Below are 17,779 nucleotides of genomic sequence, written 5' to 3'. Positions count from 1 at the left end.
CCCTTGGTGCCCAGGCCCTGCGCGGTGGCCGCCGCATCTGTCGCGTCTGCGGGTTGTCGCCTCTCGTCCGGAGCCCGGGAGCCCTCAAAGCGATGGGTTAGGTGAATGAGGATTAAAACATGGTGGCCTTCAACCCCGTACCCAGCGTCTCTCTCCTATTTTGTTTTTATTCTTTGTAATCGGAGTCCTCCCGGCCCTAGGTGTGTGGTTGAGGCCGGAGGCGGAGTAGTAGTCGTTTTTGTTTTTTGTTTTTTTAAATCCCGGTACCATGAACATAGTAGGTCCTCCTTGGACGTATCTGGTGGCTTGAAACGTTTGGATAGAGCCGTGAACGGGGTGGGGGGGAGGCGTTAGGCCTGTGACCTCCACAGGGTTGGGGTGGGAAGGATTGCCGCATCCTGGGGACTTAGTCACATTGATTTGGGGAGATTTAGGCCTCGTGGGGTGAGATTCGTATTGTTTCTGGACATGTATTCGTTGAAAAGACGTTGTGAAGAGTCTACTAGGTGTCAGTGTTGTGCTGGAGACGTCAAGGGTACAGGGGACCCAGGTGATTTCTTGCCCTCACAGAACTAATATGTAAGGGGCGGGGGGGGGCTTAACAAACAACCAGCCTGTGATGAGTGCTCTGGAAAGGGGAGTCCCCGGAGTTCTTGTTCCTCCACCGGATGATAAAGAAGGTGTTGCCATAGAGCTGCTGTCCTCCAACAGCTGAGAAAGCACCGTGATGGTCAGCTCAGCTCCCAGGGAAGTGCAGCCAGAGGAAGGAGGGCCTGCAACCGTGGTATCTGGGTGAGGCTCCGCAGATCGGGGACACACTGGCTCTGTCCGGAAGGATAAGTTAGCCCAGGAGCCCTCAAAGCAATGGGTTAGGTGGATGAGGATTGAAATATGGTGGCCTTGAACCCCGTACCCGGGTAACCTAAGCAAAAAAGAACAATTTAAAGGCATACAACGGAAAAGAACTCCGCAGGTAGTGTAGTTTTGACATTTAGCAGTGTTGTGGCATTTAGAACACATGATGGCATTCTAAAGAGCCCAGACTGTATTTTCTACAAAGTGGTAAAAAAAAAAAATGTAATCCGTTTCACAATCACTTACTTGGCATCCATAGCAGGAACCTGGGATTGTTTGACAATCTTGGTCTCATCCAGAATAAGGTAGAGTGAGGAGAGCTTTGCACATGACTCTCGGTTTGGAAACTGCCTCTCAGTTGTTGCAGTCCCTCTTCACTTCCTTCCCTTTGGCCTTTAAGGACCAGAGGAATAGTGACAAATTGCAAATGGATTCCAAAGATGATCTGAAAGTACACTGGACAGAGCATTAAAAAATCTGAGGGAAGTGCTTTGGGTGAGCCTAACTAACGGATTCTTCATATAAAGTAAAATTTGGTTTGGATGTGTGTTTGGATGTTTAATTCAGCAAATACATGTCTCTGATATATCAGCCATTGTGTTAGCTTGGAAACTAGAGCTCTAAACTTCAGATTCTTCATCTGTAAATGGGAATGATAGTACCTCAAAGTTGTAAAGATTAATGAGATGATGTTTGTGCTATTGCTGTGCCTGGCTCTCACTAGAAATCTTTTAAACTAGAGGCCCGATGCACAAAGATTCGCAAGAATAGGCCTTCCGTCCCCTGGCTGCCAGCTGGGTGGAAGCCTGCTTCATTGCTGTGGTGATGAGGCAAGTGGCCCTGCCTTCCTCATCTTTGTCACATCAATTTGCATATTCCTTCCTTATTGGCTGTGGGCGCCACCATCTTTTGTTGTGGAGTGATGGTTAATTTGCATATTCCATCTTCATTAGATAGGACAGTACTATGGACTATATATTTGTTTTAAATTCTCTTTACCTTTCTTATTGGCTCTAGGCCTTTACTTGAGAATTGAGATTATCTCGTCTTGGCTCTTTAGTCCTTGTGTTAGTGCTTATGTAATGTACATAGTTAATATTTGAAGGTAATTGGCACAAAAGTTGACAGTTACAAGAGGCATGACTTTTTTATGTGTGCTCATAACTAAAGCTGCTGATTTGCATAGTAGGGGTTGATGAAAATACTTTATTTTCATTAAATAAGAGATGGCTTAGAAAATGCTTGACAAATTATAAGAACTTATACTTCACCCCTACTCCCAAAGGGCATTTTTCATGAAGGGAAGGACTCTTGACTTAACTTAAAAACTCAGAAAATTGCTCTAACTGGTTTGGCTCAGTAGATAGAGCATCAGCCTGTGGACTGAAGTGTCCCAGGTTCGATTCCAGTCAAGGGCATGTACCTTGGTTGCGGGCATATCCCCAGTGGGGGTTGTGCAGGAGGCAGCTGATTGGTGTTTCTCTCTCATCGATGTTTCTGACTCTCTGTCTCTCTCCCTTCCTCTCTGTAAAAAATCAATAAAATATACTTTAAAAAAAAACTCAGAAAAATTTTTATTTGGTTAAATTTCGTCTTAATACTACTTTTCCCACTAATTAGGAGACTGGTCAAGTAAAAAGCTGTATTAATAAGAAAACAACATATTGGAACATAGTATTACTACACCTCCCCTAAAAATTTTGGGAAGAAATATAATTAGTTTCCTTTTTATTTTTTTTATTTTTTGGATAGAGAGTCAGAAACATCGATGAGAGAGAAACATCGATCAGCTGCCTCCTGCACACTCCCCACTGGGTATGTGCCCGCAACCAAGGTACATGCCCTTGACTGGAATCGAACCTGGGACCCCTAAGACCGCAGGCCGACGCTCTATCCACTGAGCCAAACCAGTCAGGGCAATTAGTTTCCTTTTTAATCTGCACATCCCTCTGCTATTGTTTTCAGACAGTTTCATTTTAAACTGAGCAGCTCCTATAATTTGTTCATAGGAAGTTCAGATTCCTTTTAATAACAGGTAAGAGGTGGAACCTAATTTGAAGCTGGCACCAAAGAAAGATCTCTACTTACTAGAAAATGCCAAAAAATAAATAAATAAAAATCGCATAGTAAATGAGGTTGCTAGAATTAGCAAATAAAAATATGGGATTCCCAGTTAAATTTGAATTTCAGACAAATAACAGCTTATTTTTTAGCAATATTTGGAACATATTTAATGTGACAATTATTTGTGCATTATCTAATATTTAACTTTAACTGAGCATTCTGTATTTTATCTGGCAACTCCAATAGCAAGTAATTCTAACCCCACAGTGACACCTAAGGGATGGATGCTTAGAAAACAGTATAATTGTGCAGACAGTTTAATTCCTTCAAGTGTTCCTCCAAAAATTACATACAGTACTCAAAGTGTGCCAAAAACAGAAGACTGTGATACTGGGACAGAGAAGAAATTCTCAAACAAAAATGCACATATCAAACGAAATATATCACAAAGTCTTCTGTTTTTTTGTAAATATATTTTCATGCTTAATTCTTTAATCCAACTGGAATTGATTTTTGTTTGTGAGAGAGAAATCTTATTCTGCCTTTTTCTACATGGTTAGGCAGTTTTCCAAGCATCTTTCATTAAATCCTTCTTCCATTAATGTGTAATGCCCACTGATTTATAATACCATATGTTATACATCTTCCTCTTTTCATGGATCTATTTGATACCAGTTTTCATTATAATAGTTTTATAGTAAATGTCTTACTCTGTTTTTCTTCAAGATTCTCTTGGCTTACTTGGACCTTTACCCTTCCGTGTAAACCATTTACCATTTTACTAAATTCCAAGAGGAAGTAGGCAGAACACCTGATGGGATTTTGATTAGAATAGTTTTGAATTTCTAAATTCCTGGAGAATTGACATATTTACTATAGACTTTCCAAGGCATATTTCTTCAGCATTTATTAAAAGTATCTTTTTTGTCTTTCTGTTTGATAATTTTTGCCATAAAAGCCTTACATGTCTTTTTTAAGTTTTATATGTTTTGTAAGGTATCTTAAAGTGTTTTTGGTTTCCAGTATCTTTGTTGAATTATCTTGCTACTTCTAATAGTTTGCTAAAACCTCTTATATTTTCCATATTACATAAATATTACATGTAAATTATTTTAAAAAGATATTTAAATAATCTTTGAGTAATATTTGTTTCTTTCTTTTCAATTCTGATACCTTTTAATATGGTGTTAAATGGAAGCTGTGACAGCAGGTATTATGTAGTTCTGACTTTAAAGGAAATGCTTCTGATGTTTCATGATTAAATATAATAATGTTTCTTGTATACTTTTTGTTAAATACCTTTCTTTTCCTTTTTTGCTAAGAGTTTTCTTTCTTTTAAACAAGTATTGAGTTTTATCAAATGCCTTTTCAGTTTCCCAGATAAAACATTTACAGCACAAATCTGACTCTCTTTAATATTTTTTGTAGGGTGACCAGCATATCACTTTTTGGAGAGAGGTCAGTTGCTCGACAGAATTAAACAGGAAATTTGCTTAGAATCAAGAACGATGGATCCGTGTTCAGTTGGAGTTCAGCTTCGTACCACAAATGAGTGCCATAAAACCTTCTATACTCGTCATACAGGTTTCAAGACTTTGCAAGAATTGTCATCAAATGATATGCTTTTACTTCAACTCAGAACTGGAATGACACTTTCTGGGAACAATACAATTTGCTTTCATCATGCAAAAATTTACATTGACAGATTTGAGGATTTGCAGAAGTCATGTTGTGACCCCTTTAACATACATAAAAAACTAGCCAAAAAAAACTTGCATGTAATTGACTTAGATGATGCCACTTTTCTGAGTGCAAAATTTGGCAGACAGCTTGTACCTGGTTGGAAGCTTTGTCCAAAATGCACACAGATAATCAATGGAAGTGTGGATGTTGATTCTGAAGACCGGCAGAAAAGAAAACCTGATTCAGATGTATGTATAGTAGTTATTTTTTTCTGCTATGTTATTTCTACACCATGGGGTTTTGTTTAACTATAAGGAAATCATATTTACATTATTATTTACTAGAGGCCTAGTGCATGAATTCATGCACCAGTGGGGTCCCTCGGCCTGGCTGGCGGGATCAGGCCAAAACCAGCTCTCTGACATCCCTCAATGGGCCCTGGATTGCGAGAGGGCACAGGCCAGGCCGAGGGACACCACCAGTGCACGATCGGGACCAGGGAGGGATGTGGGAGGTTGGCCAGCCGGGGAGGGACCGTGGGAGAGCTCCAGGGCATCTCCGGCCTGTCTTGCTCAGTCCTGATCAGCCAGAACCTGATGTGGGAGGTTGGCCAGTCGGGGAGGGACCGTGGGAGAGCTCCAGGGCATCTCCTGTCTTGCTCAGTCCTGATCAGCCAGAACCCAGCAGCAAGCTAACCTACCGGTTGGAGCATCTGCCCCCTGGTGGTCAGTGCATGTCATAGCAAGCAATTGAGTGGCCTTAGCATATCATTAGCATATTACACTTTGATTGAATGGATGACCGGACACTTAGCATATTAGGCTTTTATTGTATAGAATTATACTAATCAGCATGCAGTGAATGTAAAGCTGGGGAAGTGAAAATAAATGGTGTTTCTAAATATTTCTAGATACCTAGATCAGCGATTTTCAACCTTTCATCTCATAGCATACATAAAGTAATTTCTAAAGTTCTGTGGCACACCAAAAAATACATATTTGTGTCCAATGGACAAAATATACAGGTATAATTTTTATTTCATTTACACTGGACAGCTGTTGTGTTGACTGTTGTCGTTTCTTTATTTGACAATTTAAGGGAAAAGAGGTCAGTTTCCCTGACTAAATAGTCCAGTATTGCATGTATTAAAAATTCTTGCAGCACACCAGTGTGCGGGGGCACACCAGTTGAAAATCTCTGACCTAGATTGAATGATAAAGAAAGTAAGTTTGGGAAAGGAATAACATAATATGCCCAAGACTCTCTTTAACCGTATCAAAACAACTTAAGATTTCATAAAGCTCTCTTTGGTATAGAACAAAGACAAATATGTCAAAGCACTGCTTAAAATTTCTATTTGTAACTAATTTATAATTCTTGCAGCTGGGAAGAATTGTAATTTTTCATTATATTAATAAGTCAAGAGGTAACTAAAGTTTAAATTATGTTTAGTGCTTTCCTTTGGTGCTCCCCCCAGAGGCATATCTCCAGAACTCAGTGGTATCTTGCAGCTCATACTAAGTACTTGCTACTGTCACTTCAGATGTCTTCACTGCTTTATTTATCCATTGCTCTTGAGGAATGTATCACATAAAGCTGTTTCCCCCAAGTAACAAACTTAAACTCTTCACCATCAAAATTTGTAATGCATTTTAGGACTTATTCTCTGCTTTTGAAAACATAATAACATGAGAAACTTTTCTTAAGGACTCAGGATCATTAGTAGGACCCTCAGGTTATAAAGCAGTTTTTCTGACTTCTCTCCCATGTTGGCAACAGCTATTTCAGTTTTCACCGTGTCTGTCCCCTTCCTCTCCTATATGCCAGAAATTAAAAATTAGGTAATGAAAATATTACATGTAAATTACCAATAAATTTTTAATATGGTCCAGGGCTATAAATTTTGTTGCACTTGGGCTCTAAAACCTTTTTTTCTTTTTTTTGTGAGTTCCAGACTGTCTTCCAGGTTAAGGAATAATCTGGATTAACAGTAAGTGAAATAGTAATAAAATATGATCTGATGTCAAATTGGTAATTTGTTTACCTTTATTCAGGGAAGAACTGCTAAAGCTTTGAAATCATTACAGTTTGCAAATCCAGGAAAGCAAACTGAATTTCCTCCAGAAACTGGTAAAAGAGAAAAAAGAAGGCTTACAAAAAGTGTAACCTCTGGTTCAGACAGGTAGGCTATGTGTTACTTCCGTCATATGTTAACTTTCTGACTCATATCTGTGTTGTTCCCCTATCTTTCTCTTAAGTTTTGAATTTTCTGGGTTAGTATTTTGTGTAGTGCTAAGAACATCTGAAGGCCTCATAAATAATTGACATCTTTTTCAACTCGAAAAATTTGTTTATAGGAAAGTATCAGTGAAGTGAACAAGATAATATTTTTGCATAAGAATTAAAATAATTTAAACAAATTATTCTTAGAATTAAAGTAATTGAATTTTTTTGAAAAGCATTGATATTATAAATTGGTATATCTGCTATATGAGTGGCAGCAGGAAAGTAAATTTTATGAGAAACTTTATAGGTATGAAATGGAAAAGTTATGGTACAGTCACCAGAGTGAATGAGGAAACTAAATTGTTTAGAATGTGACTTTTAAATTGAGCATTTCTAAAATATAAATTGATAAAGAAATATTAGTATAATCATTCAGAATTTTCTACAGATTGCGTTTATTCTATCTGTTAAGGTTTTCTGTTGAGTCATATAAGTATTTTTAAGTCAGATTTGCTGGAATCCATCAAAGAACTTGAAACAGATTAACTGCAGTATAAAAACCAGTAGGGTAGTACACTGTAATAAAAATAAAATGATATTCACAAAGCAGTAAAGAGATTGGTAGCCAACAAAAAGTACCTCTATTAACTACCCATTTTCCTTTTCTTAAAGGTAAGGGAAGTTTTAACAGAAATATACCTATTTTTGGACAAAGTTCTTGTCCATTCTTTTGTGAGTTGATTTCAATGGACTTTGAGAGGAATTTTAGGCTTATTGAATTTGTGTCAATACTTCAGAGTAGGATCTCTTCTGACGAGGAGTTAATACTACTACTAGCTGTAGAGTAGCCTTGAGTCTGGTAAGTTTTGTACCAGTTTGGTAGGACTTCATCCGTAATTCAGAATATTTTATCTCCTTAAATTTTTTCATTACCTTATTTTCAATTAAGTATTCAAAAAGTAATATACTTGTGAGGTGTAATTCGCCTGTGTTTATTTTACAGACAAGTGATACCAGCCAAGAGTAAGGTCTATGATAGCCAGGGTCTCCTGATTTTCAGTGGAATGGACCTCTGCGACTGCCTGGATGAAGATTGCTTAGGGTGTTTCTATGCTTGTCCTGCCTGTGGTTCCACCAAATGTGGAGCTGAATGCCGCTGTGACCGGAAGTGGCTCTATGAGCAAATCGAAATTGAAGGGGGAGAAATAATTCATAATAAACATGCCGGATAATTTGTAGCATTTCATTATGGGATCTTTAAAGTATTTTCTCTATTTCTAAAATTCTGTCATTCTCAAATACATTTTAAAGTTGATTGCCAAATGACAAAAATTTGAAAATTACCTTAACATGCACTCAACCAGCGCTAATATTGTAAATTTATTTCAGCAGCCACTTAGAGCCTGTCTGGGCCAATGTAAACAAGTAAGGCATAAGCAGTCCTCAATTTGCACAATTCACAAAGCCACAAATTCCGATAGCAATGATTTAGTTGAATAACACCAGTTCCCTAACAGTACAGTTCAAATTTCAGTTTCCAGGCTATATTAACCGTGAGTAAAGTACATGAAGTAGTCACTGTGAATAACATGTATTTTATGATCAGTGGCCAATCACATTACTTCTCAAATTCTGCTGGAGGTTGGTCACTGCACATCTGTTAATCAGTCCACTTTCAGACAGCAAAGCATATAGGTATATTTCCTTGCCCCACATGTGACATTTTATAAAAGTAGGTAATGGAAAGAATGGGCAAATAAATGAAAAGTGATAATGCCAGACAGAATTGAGATTCGAGGTGAACATTAATGGAGTTGTAGAAGTCGCTGATCATAGGAATGTTGACAGTGCTGCTTTTCAACCTAGAGCCTCTGGATATGCAGCCAGAGAAATTTAGTGGCAGCAAACTTCCCAACATAAATGAGGAAAGGTCTTGTCCCCGAGGAAGTGATGTTAGAAACTTCACATTAAAGGAAATTGCAGAAATATTTTACGACATTCAAAGTACAAATGCTGAAATATGGAAACTAATCCAAATTTAAAGGAGAATGGCAATTTGCTATGGTATAAGTTACTGGACAAAAAAAAGCAAGCACTGTTTAAATGACTAGATTAATTTTTTACAATGAAAGAACATGAATTCTCAATCTTTCTAATGTTTTAAATTACAGTGTTCTAAATACTTTTATAATTTTTCCATTTACATTTTAACTGAACAGAACAAGTATCATTTTCCTCATTGATTATTAACAAAGATTGGCCATTTTTTATGATCCCATACTATCATGCAAGGCAAGAACTGCCTGTAACTGAGAAAAGTGCCTACTTTAGGAAAAATTAATTTTGATGCAGTGGTTGAGTGCTAAACTGTTTTGGGAATAATCCACATATCTGTACTAAAATATGCCATTTCTTCTCCCCACTTAAACTCTTCAAATAAATGTTTTAATACTGTAAACCTTTCATTGTTTAGACCATGCTTTCTTGGTGAAAATGTGTTCTTTGTCGCAAAAATCTTATTTCTGTATTTAAAGCAAAAATATACATAAGTATATAAACAGATGTTGATTGCAATTAGAGGACTAAAAAAAGACTCCTTAAGGGAATAATAATAACAAATAGAGAAACACTGGTTGAGACTATAAATTATTTGGAAATTAAAACTTGATGTTGGGATTTGTATGGGTGTTGTTTGGAGGATGGGGGTGGGTGATAACTTCTCTCTGCTCTTTATGTTTTTTAAAACATAAAAAAATACGTTTTAAAATACCTGTTCTAAATCTTTCATTATCTAGGATACTGCCACTAATCTAGATTTTTGTTTTGTCTTCCCTAAATATAGTACTTTAGTTGAATCAGATGAGCTTAAAACAACTTGAGATATTTTTTAGCCATTGAAACTATAAATTTATACAAGCAGTTTTATTGACCAATAGAGGTTTATTTTTATTTTTGTATACTCTTAGTATCTCTTTGTTGGAATGCCATTTTCAACCATGAAATTAACAGTCATTTTTAAGATATAATTGTTCACTGACCTAGTTATCAAAAGTACAGTTAATTCCTTCATTTAAACGTTTCAACAGCACTGGCAAAAAGAATATTTTAGCTTCATATGCTTAAATAGCTAGATTTTTTTAAATTAAGGAAATATGTTCTTATAAAGGACTTAAACATAGACTCCAATTTTGTCTGAACTTCCAGGATCATTAGACCTTCTTAATTGCATTTCTGCCATCATTTCTTAGAGACTCTGTTTAAAACGAATATTTTTTTTAACAGAATACATGACTTTAAAAATTCAAATATTTTAATTTCAGCATTACTTAGTAGAACACTTTTGTGTTATTTTCAAAGGAAAATTTTTTGGAGAACAGTTATCAATTATGCTAATATTTCTTTATTGTGCCTATTTAGGAGACCAAGTTTTTAATGAGCATGCTAAAAGGTTTGTAGAGAACGAAAAATCTGATTTTTATCACAAGTCCACTTACTGTTTTTTAATTTCAGAAATACAGAAAACAATAAAATTGTCTAGACCCTTCTGACATTTTTGCGGATGATTCAAGGTGGCTAAATTGTTTTAGAATGCTATTACTCTTTTAAAAAGCAAAAATAAAAGTTCAGTAACATTTAACTTCTGCTGTATGTGGCTCCTGGTGGAGAAGTTAATATGAGACCACAAACATTGATCTTACACAATGTTTTGGCCACAAATGTTAAAAGTAAAAATGTGTGTATACTTTATATTTGAATAAAATAAATGGCATCCCATGTGATTTTTCTCCTGTGACTTTTACAAATATAAGAAAATAACTTTGGAATATTTTATGTACGATTCTTCTGTTTTTAAAATATTACATCTAGTTCAATGTAACAGGCTATTCTAAAACTGCCTGGCATGGATTCAACTAAGTAATTTTTAGCAGATGTATTTTGAAGCATACATATACGTATACATATGTAGGCAGTGATTTATTAATACAGAGAATATAATTTTAGTAAGTTCTAGCATAGTTCTTAACTTTTTGGAGATCAGACACCCCTGTGAAAAGTTGATGAAAGCTATGAACTCTCTCCCCAGAAAAATAATATTCATGTACAGTAGGTCCTCGGGTTACATCAGAGATCCATTCTTTCTGCGCAATGTAATGCGATTTTGCCAAAAGTCGGAACCCACCTACATAAGCACCTACTTCACTCATGTGGAGCACATACACAGCTCCATGTGACGAAGTGAAACAGTAAAAAAAAAATTTAAAAGAAAGATAATTCTTGACCTTTACTTGTGGTAAATAAATAATAAAAAACATAAAGCACATATGTACATAACATCGAATGATGGAACTTTTTTGATATAAATACTGTAAATGGGAGATGGCGATGTCACCATGAAACAACGTTATGTCGAGTCCGATGTAACCCACATAACCCGAGTGAAGCATCCATCATATATAAAAACTGCTGTTTGAAATTTTAACCCTGCTATTTCTGGCTTCTGTAAATGCTTGCTGGCTTAAATAATAAGGAAAATAAGACTACTCCCATTTCAGAGAGGCCATTAAACCTTCTCCAGACGAAGTTATTAGTGCTGGCGTCAGGCCAAGCCTTTGGTTGAGGTCTCAAAGCCCCAGCACATAGGGCCCTTTAAGATCTTGCAAAGGGAACCGGAAAAACCCCATATTTGGGAGACGAAGGTAAAATAGTATAAATATGGGAAACTTCGTGTGTGATGGCACCCAGAATTTGAGAGACATTTTGCTCTGGGCTCGCGTGTAATAAATGTAACTCCATCTCTCTAAGCGTTGCTTGGTTCTCTGGTTTTTTTTGTAACACGAGGATTGTTTGTACTCACAAATGTTCCATGTTCAGAACCCCTGAACATGGATTGGAGTTCCTGAGTAATATGAAATATTCTCTAAACCAGTTAGTTTTTTTTTTAACCAAAGGTGGCTGTCTGAAGTGTACTTTGGTTTGTTGAAGGTGGCTTTTTTTTTTTTTAAACAAAATTGGAGCAATTCAGTTTTTTGAAAGAGCTGTTGCAAAAACTCAGCTCCCACTGTGGCCTCTCATCCTCACCCCTGCCTCCCCTACCCCTTCCCCCCCAAAAGGAAATTTACAAATCAAGTAACAATGTAGAAAACTGAGGTGTCTTCAATGGACTAGGCTCTGGTAATTAGAGATTTTCCATTTCACTGTGGGTTACCCTACTACCAAGAGTTTAACATCCTCCTTGCAAATGCATGTGGTACTGCCTTGGTTTTTGCTGACATCTGCTGGTATCTTCATGGAAATAAACCACAGCTACTAGCCACTTACTCTCATCTCTTCTAGGTCAAACTTTAAACACTGGTAATTACATTGAAGTGGGAAATTAAAACAAAAATTCTAAAAGTAGAAAAGCTGCTCCTGTTAGCCTTCTTAGGACTTGCCCAGCAGTTGTCCACCATGGTAGGTTTAACTTTTAAAAATATGAGTGAGGATGCAAAAGTATGCATAGGCACTTTTTGGGTTGCTTTTATTTTTATAAAGTGGCAAAACTTAGAAAAATGATGTTTTTATCTACGTATCTTTTTTAAATTGTCAAACATTTCATTGAATGCTTTCTTGATTTAAAAGGTGTAATAGGCTTCCATAGAATCTGTATCCCAACTTGTAAATTTTTTGTGATGGTAAAGTGCTGAGGTTTGACTCATTTTACCAAGATAATTTAACTTCTAGAAGATGGAGGAAATTGACCAGATAAAGCAATTGGGTTAATAATGCTATATCTTTAAACGCAATTTGAAAATATTTAACTACAGCTTATGAAGTGGCACAATTAAAATACATTGTTTTTCCCTGTGATTGAAACCATGAGGGAATACTTCCTTCGTGAGACACCTAATGATTAGAAACTTCAATTTTTCATTTCATCTCACGACAAGCAAACAACTGTTTTATTCAGGAGTTGCCAGAGTTTTATTCAAGAGTTTCTAGGCTATGGTTTTGAGATAAACGGGCTTACTAAAAATAAAGTGTGTGCAAGCATTGATAAAACTGCCAAAACCTGAAACTACCAACTTCAACAGCTAACATCTGCAAACACAAAAGAAGTTGTAGGCTCATGATATTCATTGGAAGCATGCTGGATAATACTTTTTTTACTCAATTCTTTTCACAGGCACATTTTGCTTTAATGAAATAAAATAAAAACCAGACGTTGGTTCAGGGTTCAGGATCTTTGTCCTTTCAAGAGAAAGAAAACATCTAAAATCAAGTTTGAAAACCTTAAGTCAGTCTTTAATTGGAGACCGTTTGAAACAATTCAAAATGTAAATAGGGGCTCTGTAAATACCTCTTGTTATCAACAAACAATCAGAACAATGAGATAAGTTCAGATTAAGTTGGTTTTAATTGTTTTAAATTCTGGTAGCTGAAATTTATTATTTGGACTTCAAGGTAGTATTTACTTGTAGTCTTTGATGGCCTAAGATAAAATAATGGTGATACTGGTACCATGTAAAAGGTTTTTATGAGATTCTGGGTAAAGTAAAAACTTAACTTTGGCATTAAGATAGGTAAAGTGAGTCCTAGCGGGTTTGGCTCAGTGGATAGAGCATCAGCCTGCAGACTGAAGGGTCCTGGGTATTTCAGTCAAGGGCATGTACCTCAGTTGCAGGCTGGATCCCTGACCCCAGTCAGGGCACATGCAGGAGGCAACTAATTGATGTCTCTCTCTCACATCGGTGTTTTTCTCTGTCTCTCCCCGTCTCTTCCACCTGCTCTAAAAATCAATGGAAAAATATCCTGAGGTGAGGATTTAAACAAAAAAAAAGTGATTCAGGATGGTCAGTGAACTGTGGCATCATTAAGGTTTTTATCTCAGACTTCCCCAAAGGTTAGTTGGCCTTTTGATTTGGATTGCACTTTTACTGTTTTTCAGTGTAGCATAATATAGTGAGATCAAATCTCTTAAGAAACGAGAGCTTAGACTGCCAGTCTGAAACGACCTGGAGAGAATTGTCCACTTGAGCTTTTTTTTTTTCTTTTGGGGAAATGAGGTTTTTAAAAATGCCAACAGCTTCTAGTCACTCAAGGCTTAGTGAACAAGATTATGCAAAGAGAATTTCTGCATAAAATATAGGCCCTACTATTTGGGGCATGCAAATTAGATTTCTTTTTCCAAAATAATTTGGCTCATGGCATTTCTAAATTGGGCCACAAGAGGACGTTCCTATAGGAAATGTTGAAATGAAAAAAGAAACATTTCCAAAAATTTTCAGCAAAAGTTTGCAATTCATTCCAAAAGGTATAGTTGAACAAATGCATATATTCTCTTTGATGTATTTGTATCAAAGAACTACACATAGATTTAAGCATCAGAGAACAGACGAAGATCCCTAAAAAAACCAAGCCTCACACTGTGACACTCACAACCCACATTAGAAGGCTCCTCTTTTAAAAGAAATGGCCCTAGGAGATTCTTTACACTCCAAATTTCATTTTCCCCTGCTCCCAACTGATTGGGTTGGTGGGAGACCTGACCCAAGGAAAGCTAATCTTTATCTTGGCCAGAAGCTTATAAGTTGGACAAATGTTAAGGAAACACTGCCCAAAGGAGAAGGTGATTAACTGCACCAATCAGATTTGGGAATTTATTTATTTAAATTTTTAAAAATTTATCTTTATTGTTGAAAGTATTTCCCATTGACCCCCTCCACCCAGCACCCACCCCACCCCAGGCCTTCACCACATTATTGTCTGTGTCCATAGGTTATGCATATATGCATATAAATTCTATGGTTAACCGCCCCCCACCTCCCTGAACCCCCAGAAGGTAAGGAGGAAAGAATTCAGTTTGTATAAGGAGAGATGAAATGACCGAATAGCTAAGGCACTGTAATGGAACACTAGGGTTCTATACATAAACACTCAGGAGGCAGCAACTGCTAGGGCTGCCACCGAGTCACAGGAGCTGCTACGAGATTTATACATCTGTTATGTCTCAGAAATAGCCAGTCTCAATGAAGCCTGGCCACACAGTCAAGATCCCTCTTATTTGTGTACTAGAGGCCTGATGCACGAAATTCTTACAAGGGGCTTGGCTCTCGCAGCCCCGGCTTCATCCAGAAGGTCGTCTGGACAGTTGTTCTGCTGTGTCTAATTAGTAGCATATTAGCTCTTTATTATATAGGATGAATACTTCCAACAAACACTCCATTACTAAAGAGAATCTTTTTAAAAAAATATATTTTATTGATTTTTTCAGAGAGGAAGGGAGAGGAATAGAGAGTTGGAAACATCTATGAGAGAGAGACATCGATCAGCTGCCTCCTGCACACCCTCTACTGGGTATGTGCCCACAACCAAGGTACATGCCCTTGACCGGAACTGAACCTGGGACCCTTGAGTCCGAAGGCCGACACTCTATCCACTGAGCCAAACTGGTTAGGGCTAAAGAGAATCTTAAGGAGTTAGTTCATTCACCCGAAGAGCTTTACTAGTGAATACTCTGCTCTTCTGGTTTAGAGAGAAGAGACTGGAGGTGAAATGTCATGCTGCTGCATGTTAGTAGGTCTGGAGTAGGGGCATAACATTTGCATTTCCAGCCAGTTTGCAGGGGAGGTCGAAGTGGCTAGTCTGGGAACCACACTTGAAGAACCACTGCTCTTCAAGGGTGGTTCTCAACCTTGTATGCACATAGAAATAACTTATGGAACATCAAAAAAATTCCTTTACCTTGGCCTTACCTCCCAGATACTTGATTTCATTGGTCTTGGGTTTAGACCCAAACTGAGCATTGAGAGGCCATCTTCCTTGTGGCTCAATGTGGGGATCACTCAATTCAAGAAGATAACTGTGACGGTTGATTTTATGTGTCTGCTTGGCTAGGCCATGGTATCCAATATTTGGTCAAACATGACTCTTGATGTTCCTGTGAAGTTTTTTTTAGATGCGGTTAGCATTTGTATCAGCAGACTTTGAATTAAGCAGATTACCTCCCATAGTGTGAGGGGGCCTCATCCAATCAGTTGAAGGCCTTAAAAAATACTGATGTGCCCCAAGGAAGAAGGAATCCCACCTCCAAGCTGCACCATCAACTCTTCCCTTGGTCCCCAGAATGCAGATTTTTGGCTTCCCAATCCCCACAGTTTTGTGAGCCAATTCTTTACAATAAATCTTTCTCTCTGTATATACATCTTCTTGCTTTCATTTCTTTGGAGAACCCTGGCTAGTACAATAACCTAATTAAGTCTCCATTCCAAATTGGTTCTCAGAAAGTCCTGGCTCTAAATCAAAGAGTATAAACCCTTAACTAGGTTTTTTTCCCCTATATCTAGCCTTAACGTTAATATTAACGTTAAAAAACAAACAAACAAAAAAAAACCACATTGAAACCCGTAAAGAATATTTGTGAGTTTATTTGAGCCAAACTGTCAACATATGTCAAGAAGCAGAACCTCAATGAATTGAGATAATGCTCTGGAGAATGGGGAGTAATATCTTGTTTTTATAAATTACCATCAAAAGGAAAATACCTAAGTGGGCTACGTGAAATCCATTGGTGATAGATTAAGGAGGTGGAATAAAGCAAAGCGGGGAAACTTCTGGGATAAGATAAAAAGTGAAATGATGGACATATGCTTCTTTTACATAGATGGATACAGGACAGTTTAACATAATTAACAGAACAGTGAGGGAATGTCCTGGTGCCATTTGTTGTGCCCTGTGGGGTCCGAAAAAAAAGGGAAGTTACAAGTTACCCAGACATTTCACAGATCTGTTATCTTTGAGGCAAAAAGACAAATGGGCTCAGTAAAGATCTAAGTTGATCTTTGTCAGGGAATATACTGGCCTAGGATATGACTACCCACTATAACCTGTTTGTAAATATTTAATTTTCAGACCATCTTTTGTGGTTATTGTAGGTCTTTGAGTTTGCACAACCACCATGCAGGCCTTCCCTGAACTAGTCAGGTTAGCATATGGTCCCTTTTGTCCACAATATATAAGCATTCTTGAATCTGCTTTAGGTTTTTTGTTCATTTTTTCTCTACCACCCAGTTAAAAATCTGTAGTGTATTTTATGCCCAGTATTAATTCCCCTTTTTGCTGTTAGCACTTAATTTAACTTTGAGCAGCCACCCTTTTACTCTCAGACCATGTAGTTCAGATGGCATTGACCTCTGTGGTTCCAGGGGCGGGCGCAGCACTAAGTCCTGGCCTTTGAGAATGCAGCATCTCCCTAGCCTTAGAGAATGTTTTAAGGGCAGGTACATGACTAGCCAGGCCAATCAAAGCCAATGAACATCAGCTTTGCTGGGGCTAGAGAAAAAGAGATGCTCTTTTTTCAAGGAGGCTTGCTAAGCTTATAGATTTAAGACTGGATCTATTGGTGGCTGACCTGGAGTTAGAAACATCAATGAGAGAGAAACATCAACCAGCGGCCTCCTGCATGTCCCCAACTGGAGATCACGCCTGCAACCAAGGTGCATGCCCTTGACTGGAACCGAACCCAGTACCCTTCAGTCTACACAGGCTGGTGCCAAACCAGTTAGGGCAGTATTACTTGCTTTCTACACACTTAGAGTGTTTGAAAGTTGTTTGCGTATCTGAAGCATTCTCTCTGTGATTCTATGTTTCATATCTACAATTCAGTTGTAGGGGAAATGATCAGAGATTTTTAATAGCTCAGTCTGACTTAATTAACTTGTCAGGCAATTAAAGGTATTTAATTGCCTCAAATTTGTGATTTATAATACATTGCCAGGAAAGTTAAATTTAAGCATTAACAGCCCTGGTTCTCCTTCCCTCTGTCCTTACAAGACACAATTCTGCGTGACCGAAGGGGAGACAGATGCAGAAGCTCTCACCAGAAGAAGGGGAACTCAACGCCCACTCAGCACTTCCTGTGTGTCACTTCCAGTAACAACGGTGCCAAATAATTAAATGTATAGTGACTTTTTGG

General features: G+C 37.6%; 1 protein-coding gene across 4 annotated transcripts in view; it reads left to right on the top strand.

Moving 5' to 3' along the window:
• Window positions 1–10,607, top strand: part of ARL14EP (ADP-ribosylation factor-like 14 effector protein) — a 10,939-nt gene extending 332 nt beyond the window's left edge. The window contains exons 1-4 of one of the 4 annotated variants that reach the window (XM_014545218.1): window positions 382–535; window positions 4,348–4,850; window positions 6,657–6,784; window positions 7,832–10,607. In XM_014545218.1, the coding sequence (XP_014400704.1) occupies window positions 4,428–4,850; window positions 6,657–6,784; window positions 7,832–8,060 (780 nt within the window). In that variant the 5' untranslated portion in view covers window positions 382–535; window positions 4,348–4,427 and the 3' untranslated portion in view covers window positions 8,061–10,607. Of the gene's footprint in view, window positions 1–381; window positions 551–2,871; window positions 2,891–4,347; window positions 4,851–6,656; window positions 6,785–7,831 lie in introns of those variants that run through there. The other 3 variants (XM_014545216.1, XM_014545217.1, XM_005873071.2) reach the window with 3 other exon arrangements.
• Window positions 10,608–17,779: the final 7,172 nt, after the last annotated feature.

Source organism: Myotis brandtii, unplaced genomic scaffold, assembly GCF_000412655.1.
Source record: "Myotis brandtii unplaced genomic scaffold, ASM41265v1 scaffold399, whole genome shotgun sequence".
Lineage (NCBI taxonomy): Eukaryota > Metazoa > Chordata > Mammalia > Chiroptera > Vespertilionidae > Myotis > Myotis brandtii.
Note: the sequence above shows the minus strand (reverse complement) of the source record. Positions and strands in the feature narration are given on the sequence as shown.